General features: G+C 39.0%; 1 protein-coding gene across 2 annotated transcripts in view; it reads right to left on the reverse strand.

Moving 5' to 3' along the window:
- Nucleotides 1–537: 537 nt before the first annotated feature.
- Nucleotides 538–26,075, reverse strand: part of LOC145764588 (uncharacterized) — a 32,069-nt gene continuing 6,531 nt past the window's right edge. Inside the window, exons 8-30 of one of the 2 annotated variants that reach the window (XR_014288494.1) lie at nucleotides 24,557–24,831; nucleotides 23,600–23,891; nucleotides 22,585–22,892; nucleotides 21,774–22,206; nucleotides 20,718–20,893; nucleotides 19,943–20,065; nucleotides 16,516–16,663; nucleotides 15,757–15,892; nucleotides 15,166–15,374; nucleotides 14,548–14,794; nucleotides 14,290–14,438; nucleotides 13,954–14,003; nucleotides 13,354–13,511; nucleotides 12,586–12,828; nucleotides 12,282–12,440; nucleotides 11,723–11,841; nucleotides 11,130–11,278; nucleotides 10,456–10,648; nucleotides 9,342–9,468; nucleotides 8,388–8,521; nucleotides 7,587–7,764; nucleotides 1,851–4,031; nucleotides 538–1,548 (exon numbers count right to left, since the gene is read on the reverse strand). Coding sequence is in view for 1 of the 2 variants with exons in the window: in XM_082576218.1 (XP_082432344.1) it covers nucleotides 3,748–4,031; nucleotides 7,587–7,764; nucleotides 8,388–8,521; nucleotides 9,342–9,468; nucleotides 10,456–10,648; nucleotides 11,130–11,278; nucleotides 11,723–11,841; nucleotides 12,282–12,440; nucleotides 12,586–12,828; nucleotides 13,354–13,511; nucleotides 13,954–14,003; nucleotides 14,290–14,438; nucleotides 14,548–14,794; nucleotides 15,166–15,374; nucleotides 15,757–15,892; nucleotides 16,516–16,663; nucleotides 19,943–20,065; nucleotides 20,718–20,893; nucleotides 21,774–22,206; nucleotides 22,585–22,892; nucleotides 23,600–23,891; nucleotides 24,557–24,831 (4,290 nt within the window). In the remaining variant the exon portion in view is untranslated. Of the gene's footprint in view, nucleotides 4,032–7,586; nucleotides 7,765–8,387; nucleotides 8,522–9,341; nucleotides 9,469–10,455; nucleotides 10,649–11,129; nucleotides 11,279–11,722; nucleotides 11,842–12,281; nucleotides 12,441–12,585; nucleotides 12,829–13,353; nucleotides 13,512–13,953; nucleotides 14,004–14,289; nucleotides 14,439–14,547; nucleotides 14,795–15,165; nucleotides 15,375–15,756; nucleotides 15,893–16,515; nucleotides 16,664–19,942; nucleotides 20,066–20,717; nucleotides 20,894–21,773; nucleotides 22,207–22,584; nucleotides 22,893–23,599; nucleotides 23,892–24,556; nucleotides 24,832–26,075 lie in introns of both variants that reach the window. The other variant, XM_082576218.1, reaches the window with a different exon arrangement.

Genomic DNA, 26,075 nt, shown 5'->3' on the forward strand with positions numbered 1-26,075 from the left:
AAAATGCACAGATTTAGCCTACTCTCACATTGGTTACAATCTCATTTCTCTGAACAGTGAAACCAGACGGTAGTCCAGGCATGGCAGCAGCATGGTCTGTTCATAAGTCGATGCAAAGGACCATTTGAATTGTCCAAAATTTATATTGTAAGTGATTTGAACAGTTTCGCTCCTGTTCTGTTCAAAGGCAGTTAAACTTAAAGAATGCGTTTCAATGGAAAGGATCGAGTGAATTTTCATCCTTGGACTGAAAACACTTCTTTTGAGACCTTAACTTGATCCTGGCAGTTTCGTATACACTACAAGGCAGAATAGGTAAATGTTTCTTGCGCCTTTGTGAGGTCCGGTGTGACGGTCTAGCCTAGAGGTTATCTTAACTTCCAGACCGCGTAAGGTATACGTTCTACGTATCCTACACACGGAAAAGCGTGCCTACAGCTGTCTGTTGCTGTAGTTGTTTGATATGGACCCCAATCCGCGATTTTTCCCGTGCTCTGGATTAAATAAACTCCATGCTCGTTGTTTCTCTCATTGCACTGACCAAAAAAATTATTATTGGAATATAAGATTCGTCATAAAAAATACAAAGATAAGAAGCAATTGACTGGCAAAAGCAACGGTCGAGAACTCTGTGGAGTGAGTTAGTGGTGCAAAACTTGCTCATGGGCGTAACACGTGTCTATCGCTGTCAATTCTCACATCTCTTCAATTTCATTCTCGTTATATCATATATTTTACTTCAAGTTGTCAGCAAAACACTTCCATGACAACAATGGCTGAGCAAAGAGCGAAGCTTAAACAAAAGCTTGAATGCTCGCAATAGACATGATGCTATAATAGGATGCAAAATAGGTGAGAAATGATCGAGAAGACTTCGGTCTTAAAAAGTGGTAGTAGGCTACTCACCCCCACAGAGAATTATAATCAAAGCATTTATAATAATCAAAGCGATCCAAAGACGTAAATACAACAACACTACATAACAGCTGTTAACGTTATATTAATACAGGGCTTCCTAAACTTTTTTGCTCGTGACCCCTTCTAATCTCCTAAAATGTTTCGCGGCCCCTTACAATTAAACCAACGAACAGTGCGAAATATCCATTTGTAATATTTATTGAAAAGCTTAAATCAAACGAAAACCAAAAACCATTTACTGTTCTTAGTTCAGTTTGTTTTTATTTATTTCTGACCATAACAGCGAAGCCGATGGGTAGCCTACTGGAAACAAAACAAAAAAGCAAACACATTTATTCAGTGTGATAAGTGTGACTGCTTTCTGCAAAACGGCAACTCCAGCCGTGGCTCAGTGTTTATTAATGCAAGTCTCAAGGCGGTTTCAATGTTGCTTAGGTTGGAACGGTAGGCGAAGTGAGAACAGTAAAAGAGTTTTTAACTCCGATTCCATTTCACCTCTTAAATTTTCAAAAATACGGGCAGCCCATTGAGTGCGCGACTCTTAATAAAGTTAATAGGCTAACTGTCACAGCATCTTGCACAGAAGTGTTAATATGCAGTACCTTGTGTAAATTGGTATAGGTCTACTTTCTGCAACAGCCGAGGCCAAGTGGTTAGCGCGTTGGGCTCGCAGTCGAGAGCCTGCATGTTCGACTCCAGCCACCCGCACTTGCTGTTGTTTCTCTGGGCAAGAAACTTTACGATAATTGCCCCTACCTAGTGATCGATTTCGAGTAATAGGTAGTACCAAATTTAAGTCATAAGTTAAGTAGACAACCGGAAACACACATTGCTGTCGGCTGCAGCGTGGGTCAGGTGTATGTCGGAAGGCGTACACCGATGCATAGCGCTCAAGTCCGCTTTCCCGCAATGCAGGATAAAGATAAACAAACAAACAAACCCCTTGGGGGTCGCGACCCCCAGCTTGGGAAACCCTGTATTAATATATTCACAATATAGTTGCATAACAGCCATAACACCCAACCACAGACATGCACTAAATTAACACATGTTTCATTGTTGTTAAGCGATCTACTGCAGGCCTACTTAGAAAACTGCTGACGGTCCAAAAACGCTTGTAAGCCTAACCTAGCGCATAAGCAGCATTCAAGAAATTTCCAGAAAGCGTGTTTCTTTATTTTATGAATTTTTTATTTTTTTATTTATTCATGCTTGAAAAAATTTCGTTTTATTTATTGTCGCTCCTAAAGTTAATTGCACAGCAACATCAAAATATTGTTTGAACAGTAAGTACAAATAAAAAGAAAAGTGAGAATTAACAGTGAAAATTCTACATAGGCTATGCAAATATGAATTTCAATTATTATTAGAAACAAAAAAACACAGCAGCACATTCTTACGCATTATTCAGCCAATTAAATGAACTTATTGCTTTGCAATTCACATAACACCTAAAAAAAAGCGTGTTTGCACAAACCAAACACTCAAGATACGCCAAATTAAGCTGTAGCCTACTAGTGTTGGGCGATATATCGAATTTTCGATACGATACGATATCTTTTCCATATCGATATTTATTTCAATATCGTTCGATATTTTAACTATTACAGCCCTAACTCGTAATTGCAAACCCCAACAAAAACGTTGCCGAGGCCAAACGGCAAAAGTTGAAATTGCCTCGGCAATTGCTTTGAACGTTTATTACGAAAAAAATTGTACCAAAACATGTAAAACGAGAAGCGAAAAATATACTAGAGTAGTATATCACGATCGCACAAAAGTAATACCAAAAGTAGCGATAAAGCGAACAACACGGTACGCACGCTGTTATAGTAATTCACGTTGAATAACTCACGGGGAGGAAAAGTAAGTTAATTTTGGGTTGATTCAACGTTCGAGTTAGCACAAATCGATTTAATTTTACCGGCGGGTTATATTGCGTAACAACAATGCCCAACAAGAAATTTACGTTTGTTTACATTAATTCGACATCTAGCGACGTTGAATTATCATAAAATAACGTTAATTGCTCAACCAAGTACCGGTAACAAATTACTAGCTCCCTGAGAGAAGATTGCCTCGATTTACGTATACACTAAAATAATTTCGGCACAATTGGGATACTGCGAGCAACACAAAGTCTGTTTGATGAAGAACTAGATGTCAGAATCGGAATCATCAGATGCTGTATCGGAGGATGAGGTTGTCGTGTCATTACTGAAATCGGACACATCAAAAAGCTCATCACTTGGCTGTAAATCTACACTGTCTTCGCCGTTCGCAATGAAGCGTCCACGTTTTGCCGCTTTCGTGCTTTGAAACCAATCCACACGCCTCTTTCGCAGAGCTCCATCAGGGTGTTGACTAAGTAGCAAATCTATGGCTGTGGCATAACGACTGGAAGGAATGTCTAACCCTAACCTTACAAGCGCTCGTGTGGCTTCGGCATTTTTATTGCCGACGCTAATGCGCCATTCATGCATCTGCGTCGGCAATTGCCGACACTAATTTTGAAGACTGAGAAACTCTTTCTCAATTAGAACAAAAATATCGAAAAGTATCAAAATATCGAGTATTTTTTCAGATATCGTATCGTTTTGTTTTTTTCAATATCGCCCAACACTATAGCCTACGTGTACATACCGTAGCCTACATCTTACACGAGAACAAACATAACAGCATTTCACCTGCAGCTGCATATTAAGTTGTGATGAGACGGGACGTTCAGTGGGACATTTAAACGTTATGCAGGACAAAGGAAGGTATAATGAGTGGAATTTAATATTGTAAGGCAGCACAACCTGAGTGCGGTGATTGAGATTTCAAAACTTAGTAAAATGTAATCAGATAGTAAGGGTAGACGCTTGAATCTTTGAACACGACAAAAATGGAAGGATTCGCTTCGGAATCAACAACACTGTCGTGCAACCGCACGATGTCGCCAGAGTGTAGCTTTTTCGGCGGGGCCTTGAGGTCGTGGTGGCCCTTGCAGAAGTCTCCAGTGAGAACACGAGCGAGGAATAAATATTTTGCGCCGGAGCCACCCTTAGTGGCGTAGTTGACAGAGTAAGTAGAGTCGACAGCAAAGTATGATCCTTTGCCGTACACAGTAGCTGTGGAAAGATAATGACATCAACGTAACTCAGACAATTCAACCTTATTTTACATTGATTCAACGTCTGCGGACGTAGAATCAATGTCGAAAAACGATTGATTTTCTTTTTGGAAAATTTTGACTGAGTGCGATCATTCCTCGTATTCATCCGCAGTGGTAGATTCTTGCAACTGTTCTTCAAAGGATTAACACACCGAGGATTTGGAATCTGGATTTGAATACCACGATCTTGACTCGATCAGCGAAGATATGCAGTTGAAGCACTTCTCGACCCTTATGGGCGGATAGCCTCCGGTAAGCGTATGTGTAATCTGTAGGTCGCTGCAGCAGATGGAGTGTTACATACACGTGATACTGATATAAAGTAAATTAAGCGAACGTTTCGCCCTCGGCAGCCTGGCGTAGCGGTTCGAGCGTAAAGCCTGGTCTACACTACAAGCCCAAAAAAGCGCAAACGCCTGCCTTGTCAAGCCTCGACTGACTAAAAACTGTTTACACTGGCAAATTTGATCTTGCGACCGTGTGCATTCAAGCGCTAACAACGTCACTTTCTGCTTGGTTAAATCATTTGGCTGGAAATTCGCCTTCAATTGATTTATAAACGCATCCATCGCTGTACTGACACAGTGTAACAGGTCAACTGAAAATAATCTAGAATAGTATTGTAGACTTAGAGCTATCCTTTAACTTGTACAGTTGAACACTGCAATCAATGCAAGGCTAGCAGGTAGGCCAACCCAAGTTTGACCAAAAGCCTGGTGAAGTGCTACCTAAACCTGACCAACAGCTAAAGATAATTTGAATCCGTCTAAGAGGTAGGACCACCATACTAGCTGGAAGGCCAACTTTAATCATACCAAAAGCCTAGTGAAGTGCCACCTTAACCAAACTAACAGCTAAGTATATCTATGTAAGACTTTTTTAAAGCTAACCTTTTAATTTTTATCTACACACACCAACTAACCTATTAACTGAAACAGAGTACCATTTTTACAGAAAACTGAAACTGCCTTTCCACCAAAGTCCCACAAAATGCCAAGACCTGAGCTCAAACTAAATTCTGAGCCAGAACCTTGGTCAAGCGAATCTCTCCAGAGCGTAAAAAAAGCTCGCGATGACCAGACGTTTTCAGGCCGACGACGGCGCTGTTGCCGAGAGAAGCTTTGTGTTAAATAAACAAAGAATGCGCCACGCTCAGCTCAAAATATTTTGTAGTGTAGACCAGGCTTTAGGGTTAGGAAGGTAGTCATTTCGATGACGTGGGTTAGATTCCCATTATTCTTTTTCGATTCTCGAATAAACTTTAAAGCAAGAATGAACTCTCTGGCTGAGTGCTAGAAGGGTCACAATCACTCAGGCCCGTAGCCAGCCGGGGGCCAGGGGGGCCTCGCCCCCTGGCAAAATCCCAACATTCTCGAGCAACAGCTACAATTATGATTCAAATTTTTCGGCCCCCTCCTAAAAGAAGTTGGCCCCCCTTGCTCTGCGGTCTGGCTACGGCCCTGCAATCAGTGCAGTCGTCAGCTAGTTCACAAAGAAAATCGTCCTATGTTCAAGTGTCTACCAGTCAAAAAACACCATCTGCTGCAGCTATCTACAGATTACAAATACGCCCCAGGGAAAGGTGACACAAATCTACTACATCTTCTACGCAAAACTTTATATCATTTCAAAGGAAATCCTTATAAAAACACACCCATACTTTGAAATCAAATTAGAAGAACAAGGTCAGATAACCAACGTCCATCATACCACTAACTAGAGATGTACCGATATATCGGTATCGGCATCGGTATCGGTGATATCGGCCATTTTTTGAGTATCGGTATCGGCAAAATTTGGCCGATGCTAAACATGTATATAAAAAAAGGCGTTTGCTGCGGATTTTCTGCGGAAGCAAAGATATAGATTTTTTAAAGTAGTAACTAACGTCACATTGAAGTAGAAAAATAACAACCTGTTCAAATTTTTGACACCTCACAGTCCCATGATTCCCATCATGCAGTCCCATCATGCACGCACCTTTTGGCATTGTTTGCTTACAGTGATTCTTTCACTCAAACAAAACGTTTTGTTTCAGCAGTTTTGCGTTGTTCGATTCTTAAGTTGTGAAGGAGACTCAATTGCTCCAATATTTATCATTTGTGTTTTTTTTCTTACTCTCAGCAAAGGATAAAACCAGGCCAAGACTACCCAGGTGGCGGGAATGTGTAGTTTTGCATCGTTTTTGCGTTGCTGGACGTTTGAGGGACCCGTGTGGCTTGGTTCTGTCAGTTTGTGATTTGGTTTCCGCCTTTCGTTGTGGTGGACTCACCAGGCTTGAACAATGTTGTGGCGGAGTGGGTGGGCTCAGGGTGGGGCGGTAGGACTGCAAATCCTCACTGAACTAATCAATAAGTAGTCTTGTTGCGCCTGGGATGGCGGCCTCATTGTGGGGGGGGAGTGTCCTTTCCTGCTGTCGGCACGGGGCTGGGCGCTCACTGGTGCGGCGGGCTGTTGCGATTCGCTGGCCATAACGGTGTAGCTTCCACGCTAGCCATTTAGACCATCCAATCAACTATATGTTTCTCGGCAGCCGTTTTGTAGCAAGAATTGAAATGGCTAGTGTGGAAGCTGCACCGTTGTGGTTGGCGGGTCACGGCAGCTCGCTGTGCTGGTGAGTGCTCAGCCTTGTGCTGGTGGCCGGGGGGGACGCTCCTTTCTTCGCAATGAGGTTGTCATCTTGGGCGCAACAAGATCATTTTGATTGGTTTGGTGAGGATTCGTGGTCCCATTGCTTTCTTTTTGGGCCTACTTATTCTGCCGTGACATTGTTTTGGCTTGGTGAGTTTATTGCGGCTAAGGGTGGAAGTTGAATCGCCGACTGGTGGAGCCGGCTTGCTGGGGGCAGCCAAGTTGCACGGGTTTTTTGAGCATTTGGCGGGGTGGGAGCGATGCAGAATTGTGCATTTTTGCCGCCTGGGTAGTCTTGGCCTGGCAAAAGCTTTTCAACCAAACGACAAGCGCCCTTAGGTTGCACATTACTTGTCGAATAGTTTTTTGTGCGACTACACAAATCACTTGGTTTACATTTTACATCTTATTATTAATTATGATAGCCTATTTGGAGAGTTTGCGCAAACACTTTATTAATTTTTCAGAAACCCCAATTATGATGTAATGTTTCTTTCCTTATACCCCAATCATCAATTACGGTGGCCTTTCATTACTAAAACCTACTATTATGACACAACAATGCGGTTGAGATTGGATTCTTGAATCTTTAATAAATTATGCCAATTCAAAGCTTTTTTTAATAGTTTTATGCAAATAAGGTAAAACTTAGCATTTGATATAATTCCTTGCAAATACCAAAATTGCTTCTTTTTGTAACATCAAAGTATCGGCCAAAATATCGGTATCAGTATCGGTATCGGCCTAAAAAAGTGATATCGGTATCGGGATCGGTATCGGCCAAAATATTGGTATCGGTACATCTCTACCACTAACAAACAAAAAGTAACAAATGATGGATTTTAAAAGTAATAAACACAAAGGCCAACATAAAACATACCGTTTTTGCCAGCAAAATTTCTGTCAAAACCGTCTGCACAAATCTTCTCAGCATCGTCTTGAGACGTGCCGTGGAAAAGTTCCCTTTCGACGGGATTGTTCGACAGCATGTGCCTCTCCACATCATTCTTCTTGATGAGATACTGTTTGTAAAGGGAAGGATGCTGTATGCGATCCACCTGCAAACATCAACGTGGATAAAAAGGATTTTAACATCCAAGCAAAAAATGTTTGTTTCATATAATTTGTATTTTGAGTATTTTCCCCAAGCATATATTTTCTAGTGACAATAAAACCGTTTTAGTTCCATTACTATTAAATCCTCTTTTTACTTTTGCATCCTCGTTTATGTGATGATGTGAATGACTCGAACAAGGGTTGGTACAAGGTTTGCAAGATTCTAACGGCGTAAAAAAATAAACAAGAAATCTAAACGGGTTTAAAAATTATGTTCATGTGCAGTGGACCCTGATGTTTCAGGATGAAAACCACGCATGCTCTTGGGACGCAAACCACAAATCCTTATAAAGAGAGCAACTTCACGTGCAAAAGAAGATCAAAGTACAAAAAAAATTAATGATACACGATGGATGTTGAAAAAACCAAATGTTTCTTGATCTCAGCTCGTTTGTTCATGCACAAAATGTAAGTCGAGATAAGCGAAAAGAAAAAGAACTCATTCTTTCCAAGGTGTTAATTTTCATTTTGACAAAGATTTACTGTGATGGTGAAAGGCAATTTGTGAAGTCACAAACATGTCAAAGAACCATTAACAATAAAAGAGACGCGTCCAACCACTTACGCTTAAGATGCCGTTGCATGCGGGTCTGCTGGAGTTGAAGAGGTTGACGACTCTCTTGTACTCGCTGGAGTCCGGAGCCAAAGAGGCTTTTATCCAGGTCTTCCCCATCATATCGCTCCAGTCAGAAGGAATCTCTATAGATTGGGAAACGTGCAGAGTGTTGATATTTTTAATATTTATGTTTTTATAACTATGTCTACTCCAGTTTTATGTCTGGACATTGACAATTTAGTTCAAGCGAGCGGGAAAGCAATAAAGCCAATTTTGTGTCCGCCATGATTAATTCATTGAGTGTCGTGTAAAGACACGAACTAGTGCTTGAGACAAGCATCGAACCGACATCCTTTCGAGTGTCGGCCAGACCTCTTTTCACAGAACCAAAGGTTGTAAAGCTAAACAATTAAACTGGACAAGGTCACGCACCATTTCTATTTTTCGCTCGAGCCTCAAGGTTGCCTTCTTTGCACCATCCAATCATTATCCAAGGAACGCAGAGCTTCCGCTCTACTTAAAGGCGGGTAAGTTCTTATAAGAACATTTCTTTTTTTGTGAACAAGAACCGCGGTGTGCTTTGTTCCGTTCAGTGCACTTACATTTCGTGAAATTCGTTGAAAATGCGCATCAGAAAATACAGAACATGTTGGAGAATCAATATTGAAAACAGTGACGAAACAAAACCATGAACAAAGTCATACGAGACCTCATCGAAATGAGGCCAAAATTGGTCCAAATAATTAAGTGGTGTAATTAAACAGTAAAAAATGGTTCAAAAAGTGAATTTGAGACCACTCTAAAGTGGCCTGACTGAGCAGGCAATCCAATTACACGTTGTCCTATTAAGCGGTTTCATTATCATGTTTGATGATTATGATATGATTGATTGATGATGATGATATTATGATGATATTAATATGATGATATTATAATGATTATGATTATCAACGTTATACTAACGTTCAGTGACGCTGTCGACTCGTTTCAGGTGACCAGTCACGTGATTGAACTCGTAGGACATGTCGGAGAAGTTCACTTCAAGAATTGTGCCATACATCGCAACGTGATGGATTCCGCGTTTCGATTTCTGAGTTGGCATTCACAGCTTATTATGAAACTCTACTTGAATCAAGATGAACTGATTCGCCAAGGTCAATCTATGTTTCTTGCATTAAAACCAGCATCGGCAACCAAACAATTTACAGACTCAGAAAAAAAGTTTCAACCAGAGCTGTGGAGTCGGGCAAAAATATACGACTTCTATTCCCCAATGTATAACTGGCCGACTCCGGTTTCAATGTTGCCAAGTTTTTGATGGTTGTCAGATTTTTTTTTTAGAATTTTTGTCTGTTTTTATTAATTTCACTATTTTGTCGTATCCAGGATTTCGCTCGGTGGTTGAAGATTTAGATTAAGTGGACGGGAAGGCAAGGAAGGCAATCTTCGTGTCCACCTTCAGGCATGCCTTTAAGTGTCCTGCCAAAGACACAGTCGCATGCTCTTGAGCGGTGTCAAACCGCCGCCCTTTCGAGCGTTGTGCCAGTGCTCTCATCACTAGGTTATACATACAGCCGATTTCACTTGTTGTGATTGAAATTGAAAGGGCAACTTTCACAAAAACTGACAAGAACAAACACTTCTATTTTCTAGTGAAGATTTAGAGCGCAATACGAAGAACAAAAACAATATTTTGAAAAGTCATTGCCAACAAAATTTTTATTGTTCTTTGTTTTGTATCAAACCGAAGTCGGTCTTTTTTTGACGACTGCGGGCACGCCAAAATTCCTCCGACTGCACAGCCCTGGTTTTAAATTTAGGTCCTACAATTAGTAAAAAGGGCTAAAATCGTGCCTGAAACTTCAAATCCAGCTATGACCATTGACCACGTTTCAATAAGATTCAAACATATTGATTCTAGTGTAGTTTGAGTCCCTTGCTTCAAGGCCGGTTCTGGCACTTGATCAACGCATATAAGAGGACAGGGAGTATTCCTCAAAACTTTGAAACCTTACACCTCGCGAAACACAAAACAAACAACGATTACACATTTCTAGCAATACTGTGTTGTTTCAACCTCAAACTCTCGCTCAAGTGCCCGGCTGACTCTTAACGGGAGGGCTGTGAATTGCTTAGAAGATCCTGCCCACTTCCAAGCCACCAGCTTTGAGATGGTGATCGCTTCCCGAAGCTCGAAGAATAGTTCCCTCACAAAATCGTAAAGTTGCTGGACATTCTCAGTCGTTCCGTGCAGCAGTATCTTAGACTCCCTAAGAAAAATGAACAACTTTGTAATTTTTTTCCTGGTATGGAACTCACCAATGAAATAGGTAAATCGAATGATTAGTTTAAATCCAGTGACTTACGTCATCAGTAGAACGCCATCAGGTTATGGTTTAACTTAACTTTGATCTCACCCCTAAATGTTCAGTTGTTCAACAGAAATTAGTTTTTTTTTTTTTTTAATTTTGCTTTTTAGCTGAGTCTATTGAAGAGAAAGATCTACAGCCATTTTCAATAGCAAACAAACGGAAACTTCGCTCGAACAATCTCGATGATCGGGCCTGCGTCAGTGAATCAAACCTTCTAGTTAAGTATGTAACTCTTCACGATTAAGCACCAGAAAAAGCTTTGTCAGTCGTATGGTAATTCTTTCATCAGTCAATAATAGAGCGCTTAAGTTGCACGTATATAAACACTTTTAAAAAACAGACAAACGACATCTGTACTCATAAAAGTCAATCAACTCACACATCTTTAAACGTCACAACAACGTTATGTTTAACGGCTGCTTGATAAACATCGATACAATCGTGATCATCTAGTTCGGTGAGAAAATCGTCTTTCACGGTTTTCGTGGTGATCTTGTCCTTCATGTGCAACTCAATCAACTGCTTCGCCTGAAACAAACGAACGGGGCGTGTCACGTGACTTTAAACGTCACACACGTCACTACCATGTGTTGTTGGCTACACTGTGACACCTTTGCATTTTGACTGCAGCGTCGTTGGTTTAATTTCATAAAGGAGACTACAGTATTGAAAGGAAGTTTTTTTCAAAAGGTATCGACTCTGAAAGTAATGGAAAAACGAAACAGGGATGTCTAAAACGAAAATGAAAAGAATAAGTAAAAAATGATGCAGACAAGGTCAACTAAAGAAGAAAGGTGCGATGGACAAAATGAGATGAAGATAAGAGGGGTGAAGCCATCGTTGCACAGGAAAGAATCAGCTACCCATTACAAGTAGAGACAAATCCGAATCATGATGATGACGACGAATGTCATTGACGACTCCGTAACCACAAAGGAAAAAATAAAACAAACAGAAAGTGCATCTGCTCACCGCATTCAAACTTGTGTCGTCTTGAGCATTGACCATTATCGTGACTTTGTCACAGAGAACCGAAAGCTTGGCTTTCTTTTCAGCAGTCAACGCCTCACGCTTTCCGAAGCCCATTATTTCTTTAACAGAAAATATATTTGACATGGCGGTTAGTGGTATTTAAAAAAATGCATCAATTCTACAGTAGTTTGGAAAGTTCACTCAGTTACAAGTGAATGACAACTGAACGGGTGAATCCACTCCACTGTATATCCAAAATAATATTTGGATAAGAAATTTCTTCTTCTTGTATTAAGTCTTTTAAATTTTGTCTATAATCTATATGTTGACACATTCTCCCACAACAGAGCGGTAATGGTAATGCCGTAACCATTACTCAAACAGCTGTACTTGCGTGAAAAAGCTTAAAAGAAAATTTTACCCAATAATTTTAGGCAGTATATAAAGAAAACTCAGTTTGAAAGATTTTTATGACCACCTTTTTGTGCCCCTTTTTGTACGATACCAAAGTAGTTCTAACAAAACTAAGCAATGTCTAACCAACTATTAGACTTCTAACCTTTGCTTTTTATCACAGAACTTTGGAACAGGTCCAAGATTGTGCGGTCGTACACCACGACTTTTATTGTCTTAACAAAGTGAGGCTTTTCGTTCACAAACAATTCAAATGCCTCAGACATTGCAGAGGCCACAGCGTCAGCATCCAATCCGACTCCTCCTGCAATGGATGTGGACTCGTGGAAACAGTTCAAACACACGACCCATGTGAATTATTCCTCTCAACATTATTCACTTTAAAATAAATTCAACAAGTAACGCTGTAAATACAAAGTATCTGAAATCTGTGTAATGTCATAACAAACCTGCTCCCAGTGTTGGCATAGCAACAGAAGATGCTTTTAGCATCTCAGCGTGATCCAAAGCATCTTTGATGCGCGATTTTAACTTGTCTCCTGAGTGAGGAGTCACCAGATGGATAACGTAGTCGCAGAGAAGATTCCATCCTCTTGTAACACGGATCACAGACGAGGACATTACAGGATTTGAATTGCACTGTTCCTGCATTTTAGCTCCTGCCTTCTTCAAGAGTGCAGGAGATACAGTCCCTAAAAACGACACACTTTCATTGAGAGGAAAATGATTTCATGCCGCAATTAGACTTAAATAACTCCAATAAAATAAGAACTAAGTTATAGCACGGCGCATTTTTGAAGCATATGCCAAATCTCCAGGTAGCCATGATGCCAATAAAGCGAAGATTGCAGACGGACAAAGCGTAATGATAACGAACATCCACAATAGAAATTCTCGTATGTACAAAAACAAAGCAATAAAAACAAACGGGTCTGCTTTGCTTGAACGCCAGAAGCATCGTATTAAATTGTTATCGGAAAAACTGCTTCATTTGCCACCAAACTATCAAAATTATAGATTGGATGAAACAATTCATCTAGTTTCCTTTTCGTCTTTTACACTTTTCCAGGTTGCAAAAGTGAGTGGAAGTCCCTTTTCATCATTTATCGTTTGGGCATTATTGGAATTGGAATTACGCACGGACTCTCAATTTGCCTTCCATCTGTCCAAGCCATTATAGTTAAAAATTTAACAATGCAAATATGCATTTGAAAAACCTCTTGAAAGGTCAAACTCTCTCGTGACTCCATTGATTATGACGTCAGAGTCGTCTCTCGTTATGTCGCCGTCGCACACCGATATGTTGATACTTCCGTAGGATGCGGTTTTGCTTTCATCTGCGCCGAACTGCGGAAAGTAGCCCTGTGAAGTGGACCTGAAAACATGGTAGTTATTGACAAGTTTTCGAACTGAACGAAGGATAGCTTTTATCAGAAGCAAAAAATTAGCAGTTACCAATAAATCGCTGACCTAATGATGATAACACCCGCCTCCGCGAAGGCAGGTAAGTTCGGTTCCCAGTCGATTCATACAAAACAACACAACAGCGTATTTTCACGTTATGGGCCGGGGTCAATTTCAAGTAATTGTGTGGACAGGTGCTCTGTAATTTTTAACTTTTAACCGTAATATTAAAAGGCAAGAAAATGAATATTTCTGGACACTGTAATATGAAACAAGATCGGCTCAAAATTAAAAACACAATGAAGACAATCACCATTAGTATAGCTGATAGTAACACAAGCGAAGATAAAATCTTCATGCAAAAAATCCAACGCCGGTCGAAATACTCAAATCTTTAGGCGGCAAAAACTTACGGAGGAATTTCCATTTTCTCCATTTCTTCTTGTGACTCTTGTGCTTTTCCCTAAAAGAAATGAAGTTTGTAACAGTTCATTGTCGTGACGTCGCCTACCACCACCCTAAGACAAAGAAAGTTATCGTCGGTGGTTGAGACACTACCCTAGCTTCCCACATGCGCAGGCGGGTCTCTGAGATGCAGAATGTGTCAACTAGTTAAGGCTTCCAGTCATACGAGCGATCGTGTCACATTCGAACAAACTCCACGACGGGAATGCTCGCCGCTCGCGTGACAACCGGCAACCGCTCGAAACCTGTGTATTTTGTAAAATTAGGTACGTAGAGACACTTACCACATCGTATGCGATTGTACAACGAACCGCATTTTCCAAATACTTGACAAAACCTTTCCACGCATCGGAAGAAAAGTAGGAGTCCAAGTTCGGTACCTCATATTGGAGCTTGGTACGATACCAGGCAATACCACGGAGGTAGTTTACAACTGAAATAATAAATAAACAAGCCTGAGTTTCCTTCAAAAAAATCTGCATGGTTTTGCATGCCGGTCAAAGAAGCCACTTTGGGTTGGTGTCTTTTTACGTTGTTCATACCTTTATCTACGTCGGCAGCCGGACCAGATACATTTATTCCTTTTTCGGATTCCTTGACTGAAACATCTCGCGATATAGCATCAGTGGCGACCAAGAACTTGACAATGAATCTCGTAACATGGGGCGCACAAGTCAAAGGTCGGGTTTGAAGGGAAGACTTCTTCAAATATTCTTCAATTTTCGTTACAGCTTCTTTTATGTTGTTACTGTCGTCTATACCAATCACCTCAATGCTCTTCTCCTGCAACTACAACGTTAAATTGCATTGATAGATGCAGCAGAAGTACGTTCATCAGCGCTGCGTAGGAGACCAATGTTATACGATGTTGTACAGTTACAATTATTGTAAGTGATTGAGTTTTTGTTTTTGACTGAGTTTGTGAAAAAAAAAGGCGAGCCACGACAAAATTTTGCAAAGTAATAATAATAATTTTCTATTCCATTGTCAAGTCTTCCACGCTTAGACCTACGCGCTACTACTACTTTGTTGGATTCAGCTCAACTCGAACGTTTTATTGTTAAGAATTTTCGAATGTCTTTTGAACACACCAAAAAAGCTTACAACGTAACTGCTGAAACAAGATAACTTGACTTCACAAACAAGATGCACTGAAGTACCTGGACTTTGCAAAGGATGCGTTTTGATTTGGTCAATGCTGAAACCAGTGATTTCCACTCTTCGCTTTCCACAAAGCTGACGGAATACGCCTCAGGCAAACTCAAGCTTGTCTTTTGAATCAAATCATCAATAATTTTGCAGCAGTCGTCAAAAGCCTTTCGAGTCATAGTTGTTAGAATCACAACACCCCCTCTGACCATCAGCACGCCTGAATGAATACATAAAAAGGTTGCCAAGATAAGTTTGTGAGATGCAGTACTATAAAATGAAATCTATAAGTTACTGCTTTCTTCAAACATATGAACTTAAACGTTTTTTACGATGGTTCATGAAATAAGAAAGCTACGGTAGTAACATTCTACGCATGTATTATTGCATTTTGGTGCATGCCTGATAGTGCAGACTTAGATTATCTAGACTAGAGTGTGGACGGTAAATCAAAATAGCAACATGTGAGTGGGTTGATTTGAAAGCTAATAATTTGTTCAACAAAAACGAAAGTGGAACAAATTCTTTTGAAATACCATCCACTACCATTTTCACATGCGGCTACATTATTGCACATAACCAAGCATTCTATCGGAACATACCCTTCACATTGTTCTCCACAAGCTTCTGGTTGATATGTTGCTCGCTAGCTTCTTTCATATCAGAAGGAAGCAAAAATTGGTTCAGAATCGAAAGTTTTTCTACTGGTAAAGTTGGTTGTTCTTCGGTGAGGTTCCCCTGAAACGATTTAAGAACCATCAGCGCGGTCGAAAGTATAATCCCATTCTTATCAATGCCACTATACAAATCAAGATTTAAATCTTGTTTCTTTCTTCAAACATTCAGAATACATGTCACTGCGTTTTATCAACATATCCTCATAAAGCCAATAGCAACTAAATGAGTTTGGTCATTCAATTCCACAGAATTGGAACAAATTGTGAAACATTTGATACTAATTTGGATAATCACTCTGGTTATCGTCGTTTTATCTGTGATCCAAGTTTTGGTTTTGTTAAAATTACTGATATTTCCAACGAGTTATAAGCATTGAGAAAACATTTTAAGAAGAAAAAAAAATGAAATGGTATATTTGAAGGCCTACGGTCGAAATTTCTGTATAAGAAGGTGACAGTGGGACCAATCAACTCATTTTTTCGCTAAGCAGGTCGAAAATTATAGAGAGAAATGTGCCAACTACACATACAGTTTACATACATATCCTAAGTAATAAAACCGCATCGAATTGATTTGATGAAATGATTCCACTGCATTTTGTAAAATTATGCTGTCCCAACAATGAATGTTGGTTGTTGGCCATCAATTAAAAGAAATGACAGATATACAAAGCAGGCAGTTACTTTTTCAGCAAGCTGCCCAATAGCGTAATCTACATAGCACGATGGGCCTCTGAAAGACACTTTTCCTTCGTCAATAGACCAAGTAATCTCCATCTTTCCGACAAGTGCCTTTTTTACTTCATCCAGCACACCACAAGCCACCAAAACTCTGCAAAGTGCGACGCCATAGTGGAAATAAAGCTTTGGTAGAGAGTTCGCTTTGTTGTACCATAGACATACAAAACAAAGTAACTTCAAGGGGTTTAATATTTTATTATACAAACAAATACAACATAATTACAACCAAACTCATTATTTACTCGTAACATAGGCGCCGACTTTTATTTTTGCACGGGGTGGCGGATAGCACAATATGGCAACCTAAAAACTTTCCAACTGCATGTTTTTGTTTGATTTTTACTAAACGTGTTTCGTAGATGCAATTGTCTTTTTACACCTGATTTGTAGCTCGCTAATTTACAAAGCAACTTTAAAACAAAGCACAGGAGGTATGTCGTGAATTTTATTGTTACGTTGCTGCTCTGACACTTAACATTTGGCAAAAGTATTTTTGCGAACAGCAGCTCTGTCAATCCAACTGTTAATCAACTGTTCAAGTTGTAGTATTGTTTGTTGTCACCACTAAGTTGTAACCGTGAAGCTTCAGCTTGATAAACATTTAAAATTAGAACGTGGTTCAATCGCTGTTGCGTCATGGTAGATCGCAAGTAGGTTTTTATGCGCCTGAGTGCACTAAACGATCGCCTCGCAGGTGGTGGAAGGCAACGATAAGTATGTTTTCAAAACTTTCTTTTCAAAAGTATAGCTTTCCTCGAATAGAATCATGTAAACGTGTAAATTTGCAGAACGTTAAAACTGCTACTTTACTAAGGGCACTTTTTAAATAAAACTCAAAGTTTCGAAAATTGCATTTTTTTAATGGAATTTGAAAATAGATATTCATTTAGGGGGTGGAGCTATCAATCATCGAGATAACTTTATTTCCAAGTATTTCATAGCTGTCATAATTTATAGCGATATTATGAGCAGTTTAAAAATTTTCAAAAAAGATTTTTGAGGGAGGCAATGGAAAGATCGTATTTTATTGATTAATAAATTCCATTGTAAACCTAACAAATGTAACAATGACTTATGACAAGTAACAAATAAAACGATCGCAACAACAACAAGGAAAAAACTCGTAGCCACGTGCTGTGAATCTTCACGTAGCTTGCTTGATGTTACGCGAGTATCATGCTTGTGACAAAGACAGTCATTTTTTTCGCAATACTGTATTGGTTCACCTCTTGCTTTACGTTGACTTGAAGTGAAAACCAATTATCAAAAAAAGATTTAAACGTCCGTTCAAATTACATTTATTTGCAGTAAGTAATGTAACGTAAAGTTAGCTAAACGGGGTGGCTGCCACCTCGCCACAGCGGTTATGGGGTGGCGTGGCCACCCCGTAAGTCGGCGCCAGTGCTCGTAATCATTCTTGTATCACTTGTTGAATTAGTACTGTTTCAGTCCGGAATGTCGTTTGCAGTTACAGGATAGTGCATAGTCAGATTTACTTAATTCTCATTTTTATGTCTATTGCAAATATAAAATAATTCCTGATGAGGACATAAGTACGTGTCGAAAACTTTGAGTTTAGTTTTAATTATGTTGTATTTCTCTATGTAATAAAATATTAAACACATTGAAGTTACTTTGTTTTGTATGTCAATAAAGAAAATATACAATATACATTTGAGCAGTATCACTTCAATTACAAGTAAGGACTCAAGCCGTCAACCAAAAACACTGTCATTGTAGCACTAGTGATCCAAGTACTCATAAGAACAGGGATGGGCAATTCAGAATACCGAATCCAGAAGGATTCGGATCCTAAACTATTCGAATCCAAAATGGCAATAAAACCGGGTAATAAGATTCGGTTTAAAGATATGCATAAATCTTGTGCAAGCTGTCAGCTTGAGATAGTAAACTGAAAAAAAAGTGTGATTTGCTCACTTTTTCTTTGCGCTGACACCATCGGCACTTTCAAAAACATTTTGCACCCGTTGTGCGCGCACGGCGCATGCATCCCTACGTCACTCGCTCGCATGAGCAATGGAAGAAACTAAGCGCGCAATTTTCTTCACGCTCTGTACACATGCACAATCGTGCAATGCTTTTTTTCAATCCACGTGCGTATGCGACTCCGCGATAGTTTGACTGGTAGCGTAACAACATTAAGCAGATGCCCCTGCTAAAGGAGTTGGCTCTGAAATATCTCAGCATACCTGCCACATCAGCATCTTCCGAGCGATGCTTTTCCATTGCGAGCTTGACGGCAACTAAGCTGCGCTCCTGTTCAGCGTTGCCAGATGAGGAAATAGAATACCAAATTTAAATTTTCTGGTGAAATTCAGAGGTCTTTGGTGTCAAGCTTTTTGACCTTGGAACCAGACAACTTTTTGGTGAAATTTTCTCCACTCAATTTTTTTCAAGAAAGTTTTTTCAATTTTTTAAAACTTTTTAGCAAATAATCCCTGCTCGTATAGAAAACGTTTTGCAAGAGGTTTGCGTATGCGTGATGGCAGTGTCTTATGTCTTAAAAACTATTTGTATTTTGGCGAAATTGCTTTACTTAGGGCGTTTTAAATATCTGTTGAAATTTTAGTTACTTTTGGGGCCAAGCAGCTTCCAGCATCTGGCAACACTGCTTCCGTTTGACTGGCAGTTATTTAGAATGACTTAATGTGTTGCACTGCAACAAACATTTACTTTGCTTGTGTGTCTAAAAATGCAAACAAACATTGCATGATTTTTTTTTATATTTTGCGTTGCTGGAGCCTGGAAGTTAATAGGATTCGGTATTCTGGATTCGATTCTGTATTCAATTTAGTATTCCGGAATAATTTTGGAATAGTGAATTATTCTGAATTGCCCATCCCTAAAGAAGAACCTAACAAATCCAACTATATTAAGCATTGGAGAAAATTTTCCGGTTTTAAAAAATATAAATATCCACCAATAGCGCAATTTACGAGCTAGAGGAAGTGGTCAAACATTTAAACACGGAAGTTCGCAACATGCTCACTTGCCTTATTAGGCAATTGCTTGTTGCCGCTTCACTTTTACTACTTATTTTACCAGTTGCAGCTCATTGGCAATCGACGTTGCACTCTACACACAATCCACACACAATAATACGCAGCTCAACCAGTAAAACATAATCTTTTAGTATTATATCTATAACTACAACCCTGAAGCAAATAAAAAGCTTTGTTGCTGGCCGACTACGTATTTGACACTTGACCAGGCTTTCTACCAATGAAACGTGACAATGAGATAAAGTAAATTAGCACGTCATCACAGGATGAAACGCAATGGCGCTTTGTATCCAATCCATGTAAAGCATATTTACAGAAATACCTAAGGCGAGGGTTCACTAACTTACCTGCACACTTCTGAACCACACTCTCTTTCTTCGACACTAAACTCAAGTTGTTCCTCGACGATTTTCTTGTACTTTTCAACTCCACTGGGCACGCCGAATATTTCCAAACCCTCAGGTTTCACTCTATTGACAAATATATATAAATAAATTTAACCTACAATGGTGTGAAAAAATCAAAAGTAAAAAAAAAACAAGTAACACACCAGAGTTTATCACATGCAGCAATTAAACACAATTATCTCTACAACTCAATGAATCAAGCATATCACAAAAGTTTATCGAAGAAATAGTCAAAATGAAACTTGAAATAAAACACTTCGGTTTCATTACAACAAGTTTCGGTTTAATTTAAACACTCAAATGAAACTCTTTTTATTAAATAAAATTTGAACTATGTAGGCAAGTAGGCAATGATGTATTGCTTAACTAAAGATCGGTGGTGCGGTGAAGGATTCTCACAGTCAATTAGAAGGTTGTTGGTTGGAATCCCACCAGAAGCACACAAGGGCGTCTTGGCAAAACAGTTAATAAGCTGTGGAGGAAGCAGCTGAATCGATACTCGTATGTGTAATGGCACTGTATACAACGCATGTTGTCACAGAATCATTTTACTTTGAGTTCTATGGCAAGGAGGTACAATCGACGCAGTACAGAAAAACTGTTTGAGGGGTTAGAGCAAAACGTTTGGTCTAAATCCCCCTTCTAGTCTCAACAACACAAGCTATTAAATTTTCTTTTAAACACAGCAAATGCCATTTGAGAACACTCTACTTACTCTAAAACAACACCATCATCTTCTTTATAATATGTAGAGAGCCACTGCTTTTTATGTTCATTGAAAAACAGCATGAGGTGTTGGTCTAAAGGAATAACAACCTTTACTAGACTGTCAAGAAAACTTTCTATGTGCTTCACAACTTTCGCGGGGAATTCTTGATGGTTTTCAGCTGCCTGTAAACATTTCTTGTTTTAAAATGCAAGTATAAAAAGTGTGTTTCTCACCAAAACGTAATAGAGTAACAAACGCAACTACGTTGTAACAAAAAATAAAGTCTATAGTTACAAATGTTTTTAAATTTTAACACTTTCGATAACAAGGAACTCTTCTTCAATGTCTCTTAATTTATTGATCAAAAGTGGGAAAAGCTAACTGGAAAAGCGATCTGTTACTACGACACTTCCTCAAATGGGCGATCTACCTAATATACAATCAGAATCAATCGTTAAGACAACCAATTAATAGTCGTTTTCTGAAGTCTAAACGATAAAATCATTTGGCTAAGCTATTACTCACACTGAATAAAATTTTGATTTTATTGAAACATCAAATTAATTAAAATGAAACTTTATTGAAATACTAGCGAAATGATTTTTAGGTTTAGACTTCTGAAAAGCACTATTGTTTGTTTTCAAATGTTATTGATATATATTACAAATCAACACATTCTTCTGCAACGGAGATATCTATCGAAAGATTCCATGCGCTACCCGAAACCGACACCGCTTTAAAGCCAACCATTCCAGAGGTTCAGCACCACCAAGAACGTTTCCAAGTCGGTTAAGCGTCTGCTCCATGAGAAAAGCACTTCCAAAATAAAGTATTAAGTTCAATGTGGGCTGGGTTGTTTGAAGTAGATTTTTCATTAAGCGAACCTTTCTTCTTTTTGGTTGAGGAAATGAGGTAATACGTTTGAAAGCTTCACATCGACTTCAATAATGTTAAATGATAATATAACAAATAGATAATAATGTTAGATGATGTATACATTGCAGAGTATTTGATTGAGCATATTTGAAATAAATAAACTGAAAGCGGCATACATGGACTAACCTCGCGTTCAATAGAAGTTATTTTCAAGGAAGAAGAAGTCTTTTGAATTGTACAGAAATCAGCAAACGATGATTTTAGTTCATTGTAAAGATTGCTTGTGTTGATGACAGTATCGAATGATGATTGGTAAGATTTCTTAGGTTTGTAGTTTACATCCAAGGACGCAGACTTCTTTGGCATAGAAGCTTGAGGATTTGGCTTTTTAAAAGAGGGATTGATTGTATTTTTCGCATTTTCCTCTTCACCTTCATCTCTTTTTGGATCTGGCAAAAGAGGCTTCTTTGTCTCTTTTCTATTACGTTGACGTTTTCTTTTTTGATTCACATTTTTGTTTCTAGGTTCTGCATGATCTTGAGAAATACTACTACTGTTGCTCTCTTCACTGTCACTCCGTGGTCTTTGTCTGTCACCCTCATGAGATTCTTTTGAAAACCTGCACAACATTGGTATAGATTGGCTTCATAATATTAATGTTAGTCGTTGAACACAAACGATACTTGATGTTGTCTAGCCCCAAACAGTAATATCCGTTACTACATTGATTCAACGTCTGCAGGCGTTGAATCAATGTCCAAATCACTGATTATGCTGTCTGAGGCGGATATCAGTAAATGAAGTCATGAAAACGCTTGTATTAAGAAACCCTTAAATCACATTGTTTGTCCCAAGATAAGTGAATATGTGAATGCGAGTGAGTCCTGGGCATCATGTATGGATGATTGGATATCTTCATGCATGAGAAACTTTTTTAACACTGATCATGAAATGGTATGCAAAGTTACAAAATGTGAAAAAACGTCTTGCAGAATACCTTCCGCGTAACTGAGCGACGGGTGGACGGGGTGGAGGTTCAAACACTTTTCCATTGATTGCTTTTGAAATTTCCAAGATGACCTCTCTTGCGCCGACGATGACAAACAATCCGGGCTGTCTGTGCATTGACAGCATGTTGGGAGGGACTTGGAACTTGTGGCCTACTAGGTCCACAATGCCAGCCACCTTGTCAAACTCGTGGGGTTTGTGAATAGGCTTGGTAGTGACAAGAAACTTATCGAAGAAGTCAAATACTTTTCTTGGCATTTGCACTTCAAAATATTCTCGTTCAACTTGAGCGTTATGCTGCAATGAAAAAGTTCAATGAAATCCCAGGTTACACAACGTTTTTGAATGACAAACATTTTTACTAAAATAAGTGAAAAAAGCTGTTATCTAAACAAATTGATTTTCAGCTTACTACAGAGAAAAGCATACCGACATGAAAACATGCAATTAACTTTGGGAAAAGATGAACACGAGTCACATTGCAACAGAGTTTGCAAAACCAAATCTTCAAGGTGGAAAGTTCATTTCTCAATGACGCTCGTCGAGCAAAGTACTAACGTTTTTCTGGTGGTTAGGACTTGTGATGGACGGCTGCTATTTTATTCTGGCTTCAGCTCCAGTTTAGGCAAAAGTACCAATGAGGGCTACAATCCTCCAAGGCACTTCTTGGATAGCATGGTAACAGCCAATTAACGCATGTAAGTTGAATGTTTTCTTTAACTATGAGTAGAGAGATACTGTTGTTTTCTGTGTAATATATATAATACTGCATGTTCTCTAACATTTCGTATTTATTTATTATAGAACTAGTTTCTTTCAAACTCTTGATAAGAGTTAGATGTATCGCCGAAAACGCTTGCTATGTTTGTTTCTTTATTATGTTAATGTCGTGTTGTTGCTGGGCTGCGTTTGCTTATGGTTGAAAAAATTAACCTCTCTTATCCAGATCGTACTGATTTAGAATAAATTAATGAATATTTCTTGTTAAAGCACTTAGCACTTACACGAGCATAGAATGTAACACCCATAGGCTCCATCTTATTGGGAAAAACTTCATACTCAACAAATGGCCCAACCGAGTGCTTCAGTGCAACCTTATCAACGGGGCTTTGGAAGACATGCTTGATGACGTCTCTGCACATTCTTTCGCGAGGCTGATACACGAAAGGCTGAGGCTTCCAATCGTCCGGGGTAGAAGTATCAGAAGTGCTGGAAAATTTACGTTCATTTCCACGTCTTCGTGGATTCTCCTCTCTTTGCCTTGAAGGGGCGCGACTCTTGTTGGGTGTAGTAGACCTAAGTGTCAACGCGGCAAAAATAAGCACAAATAATTAAATACTACAATCATATTGTTAAACGCCGTGGCAGCCAAGATGGCCTTTACATGAAACAAATGCTGATTCTTCAATAAAACAAGCACTCATGCTGTTGACACCATTACCGTTTCATGTATAAGCTTTAATAAGAAAGTAACCACTTTAATAAGAAAGTAAAACGTAGAATATTGTTGTTTCACGCTATGACGCCTTTGATTGGTTTGTCGGTCGCTAGACTTAAATTTAAAATGCCCATGGCGTTATGCTATAAAGGCAATACAGTAGCGCAATACAACTGAGTTTCGTTCTTCCTCATCACTTCAAACCAAGAAAATATATTTATGGCAAGAATGGACATACTGGCATTCAACTGAATTGCTACGAGCTGAAAGCATTGCATTTCTGCCGTGGATAAGGCTTCTTGTTGCTTTCACAGACAACACGTTTGTAAAACAAAACTCGCATATGTTTGTCATTATAAAGTATACGTGAAGTTATGTAAGAGTTAAAATGTCGTCGTTTAGAAATACTCATCTGGTGCTGCAAGGAACACTGCGATGACAATTGAATGTCAGCTGCAAACACTGTTCCTTAGCAGTACCACAAGAGAATCTTAAACCAAGAATGTTGATATGATTTCTTTACTTGTTTGGATTCCAATGTGGTTTCATGATCTGAAATAATTTCGTTCTTTTTGCACAAACGCTTTGCTTCAAGCCAACCAAGACAACCTCCAAGCCGTCATTTATCACTAATTTTACATTTTCGTCTTCCACTTCAAAAAATTCCTGGTTGTTTCTAGATGCGTGCGCAACGGCGCCACGGGAGTAGGCATATCTCCAGGAAAAATACTTCTCAAAGAATGAAGTGACAGCTTTCGTGTGTTTTTCCTCAAAACCAGGAATTTCAGTCGGTGTCAGCTAAGAAAATGACACAGATAAGTCATAAATAAAACAAAATCTTGAAATACATGGCTACCTAAAGATACGGCCAGATTTGTCACATGTTGCAGAAATTTCCAGGTTTTGCTAATTTTTTAGAAATGTTTAAATTAATTTTTGTAAAAAATACGTTTTTACGCTTTCTGTACTGCTTTTCTCAGACGACACAATAGGTTTCAACATCCTCAGATGTTGAAAAACAAAAAAAAATTGATTTCGAAGATTTTAGTCAGACTGTTAATTTTTCAATAACAGTCTGATTCAGCGTTTTTTAACTTACTTTTTCTCATTTTCTACTGCTTCCCCAAGGCATCAAAAAGCTTTTTTATCATCAGGAGACAGCAAAAAGTAAAAATATCTCAGAAAATGTCAGTCTAACACTAGCAGTAAGCTGTAATCAAAATCTGCAAAATGTGACAAATCAGGCCGCATCTCCAGGTGGCCATGTGGAATATTACAATGAAAATGATCTTAAACAAAGGTTAGCTTACATAAAGTCACGAAATAACCTGCGTATCTGCTTGTATCGTAATAATCCCACACAACCATGACTCATATAATTTCGTAAATCTGAAACATAGCAAGTCTGAGCAATAAAGGATTGTCACATGCAGAATGAGCGACAAAGACTTGATTGAAAAGGCCCTAGGCTTACCAATAAACTTATGAGCAACAAAACCAGATGTAGTATATTTACTAAACGAACGTAAAAAATAAAAAGCCAAATTCAGTTGCCTTTTACGTGTCCACGGAGAAACGAAGTGAACTCTCTACTACTGTACATGTAAAACTCGATCCACCTCAACAAAAAGGCCATGTTCATTATTTGAGACCGCTGTATGCATTGCTATTTCGAGTGACCATAATTTAATGATGGAAAACAGAGGTTCGGTTGGGATCTTGGTGCAGCAAATACACGGTGGCGTTCATCTCCAGCAGTGGATTTTGACTTTAACAATTATAGGAACCCCAGTTCCCTAATATATTGGTTTAGGGATCCCTTGTCTGCGCAACATAGGCTACATATGAAGTGCCTGGTGAAAAAGAATTTGACACGCTTTGGGCCCCAAATTTTTCAATTGAAGCACCGTTAAAAACACCTTCCTTACAGGTGCAAAACCTGAGTCTGAGTAGCCGTATTACATAAGGTATTACATATGCACGCAAGTCCTACAGCAAATGTGAATAATACTAGTCAACAAAATCAGGAATTTTTGAGCAGA

Source organism: Aplidium turbinatum, chromosome 2, assembly GCF_918807975.1.
Source record: "Aplidium turbinatum chromosome 2, kaAplTurb1.1, whole genome shotgun sequence".
NCBI classification, from domain to species: domain Eukaryota; kingdom Metazoa; phylum Chordata; class Ascidiacea; order Aplousobranchia; family Polyclinidae; genus Aplidium; species Aplidium turbinatum.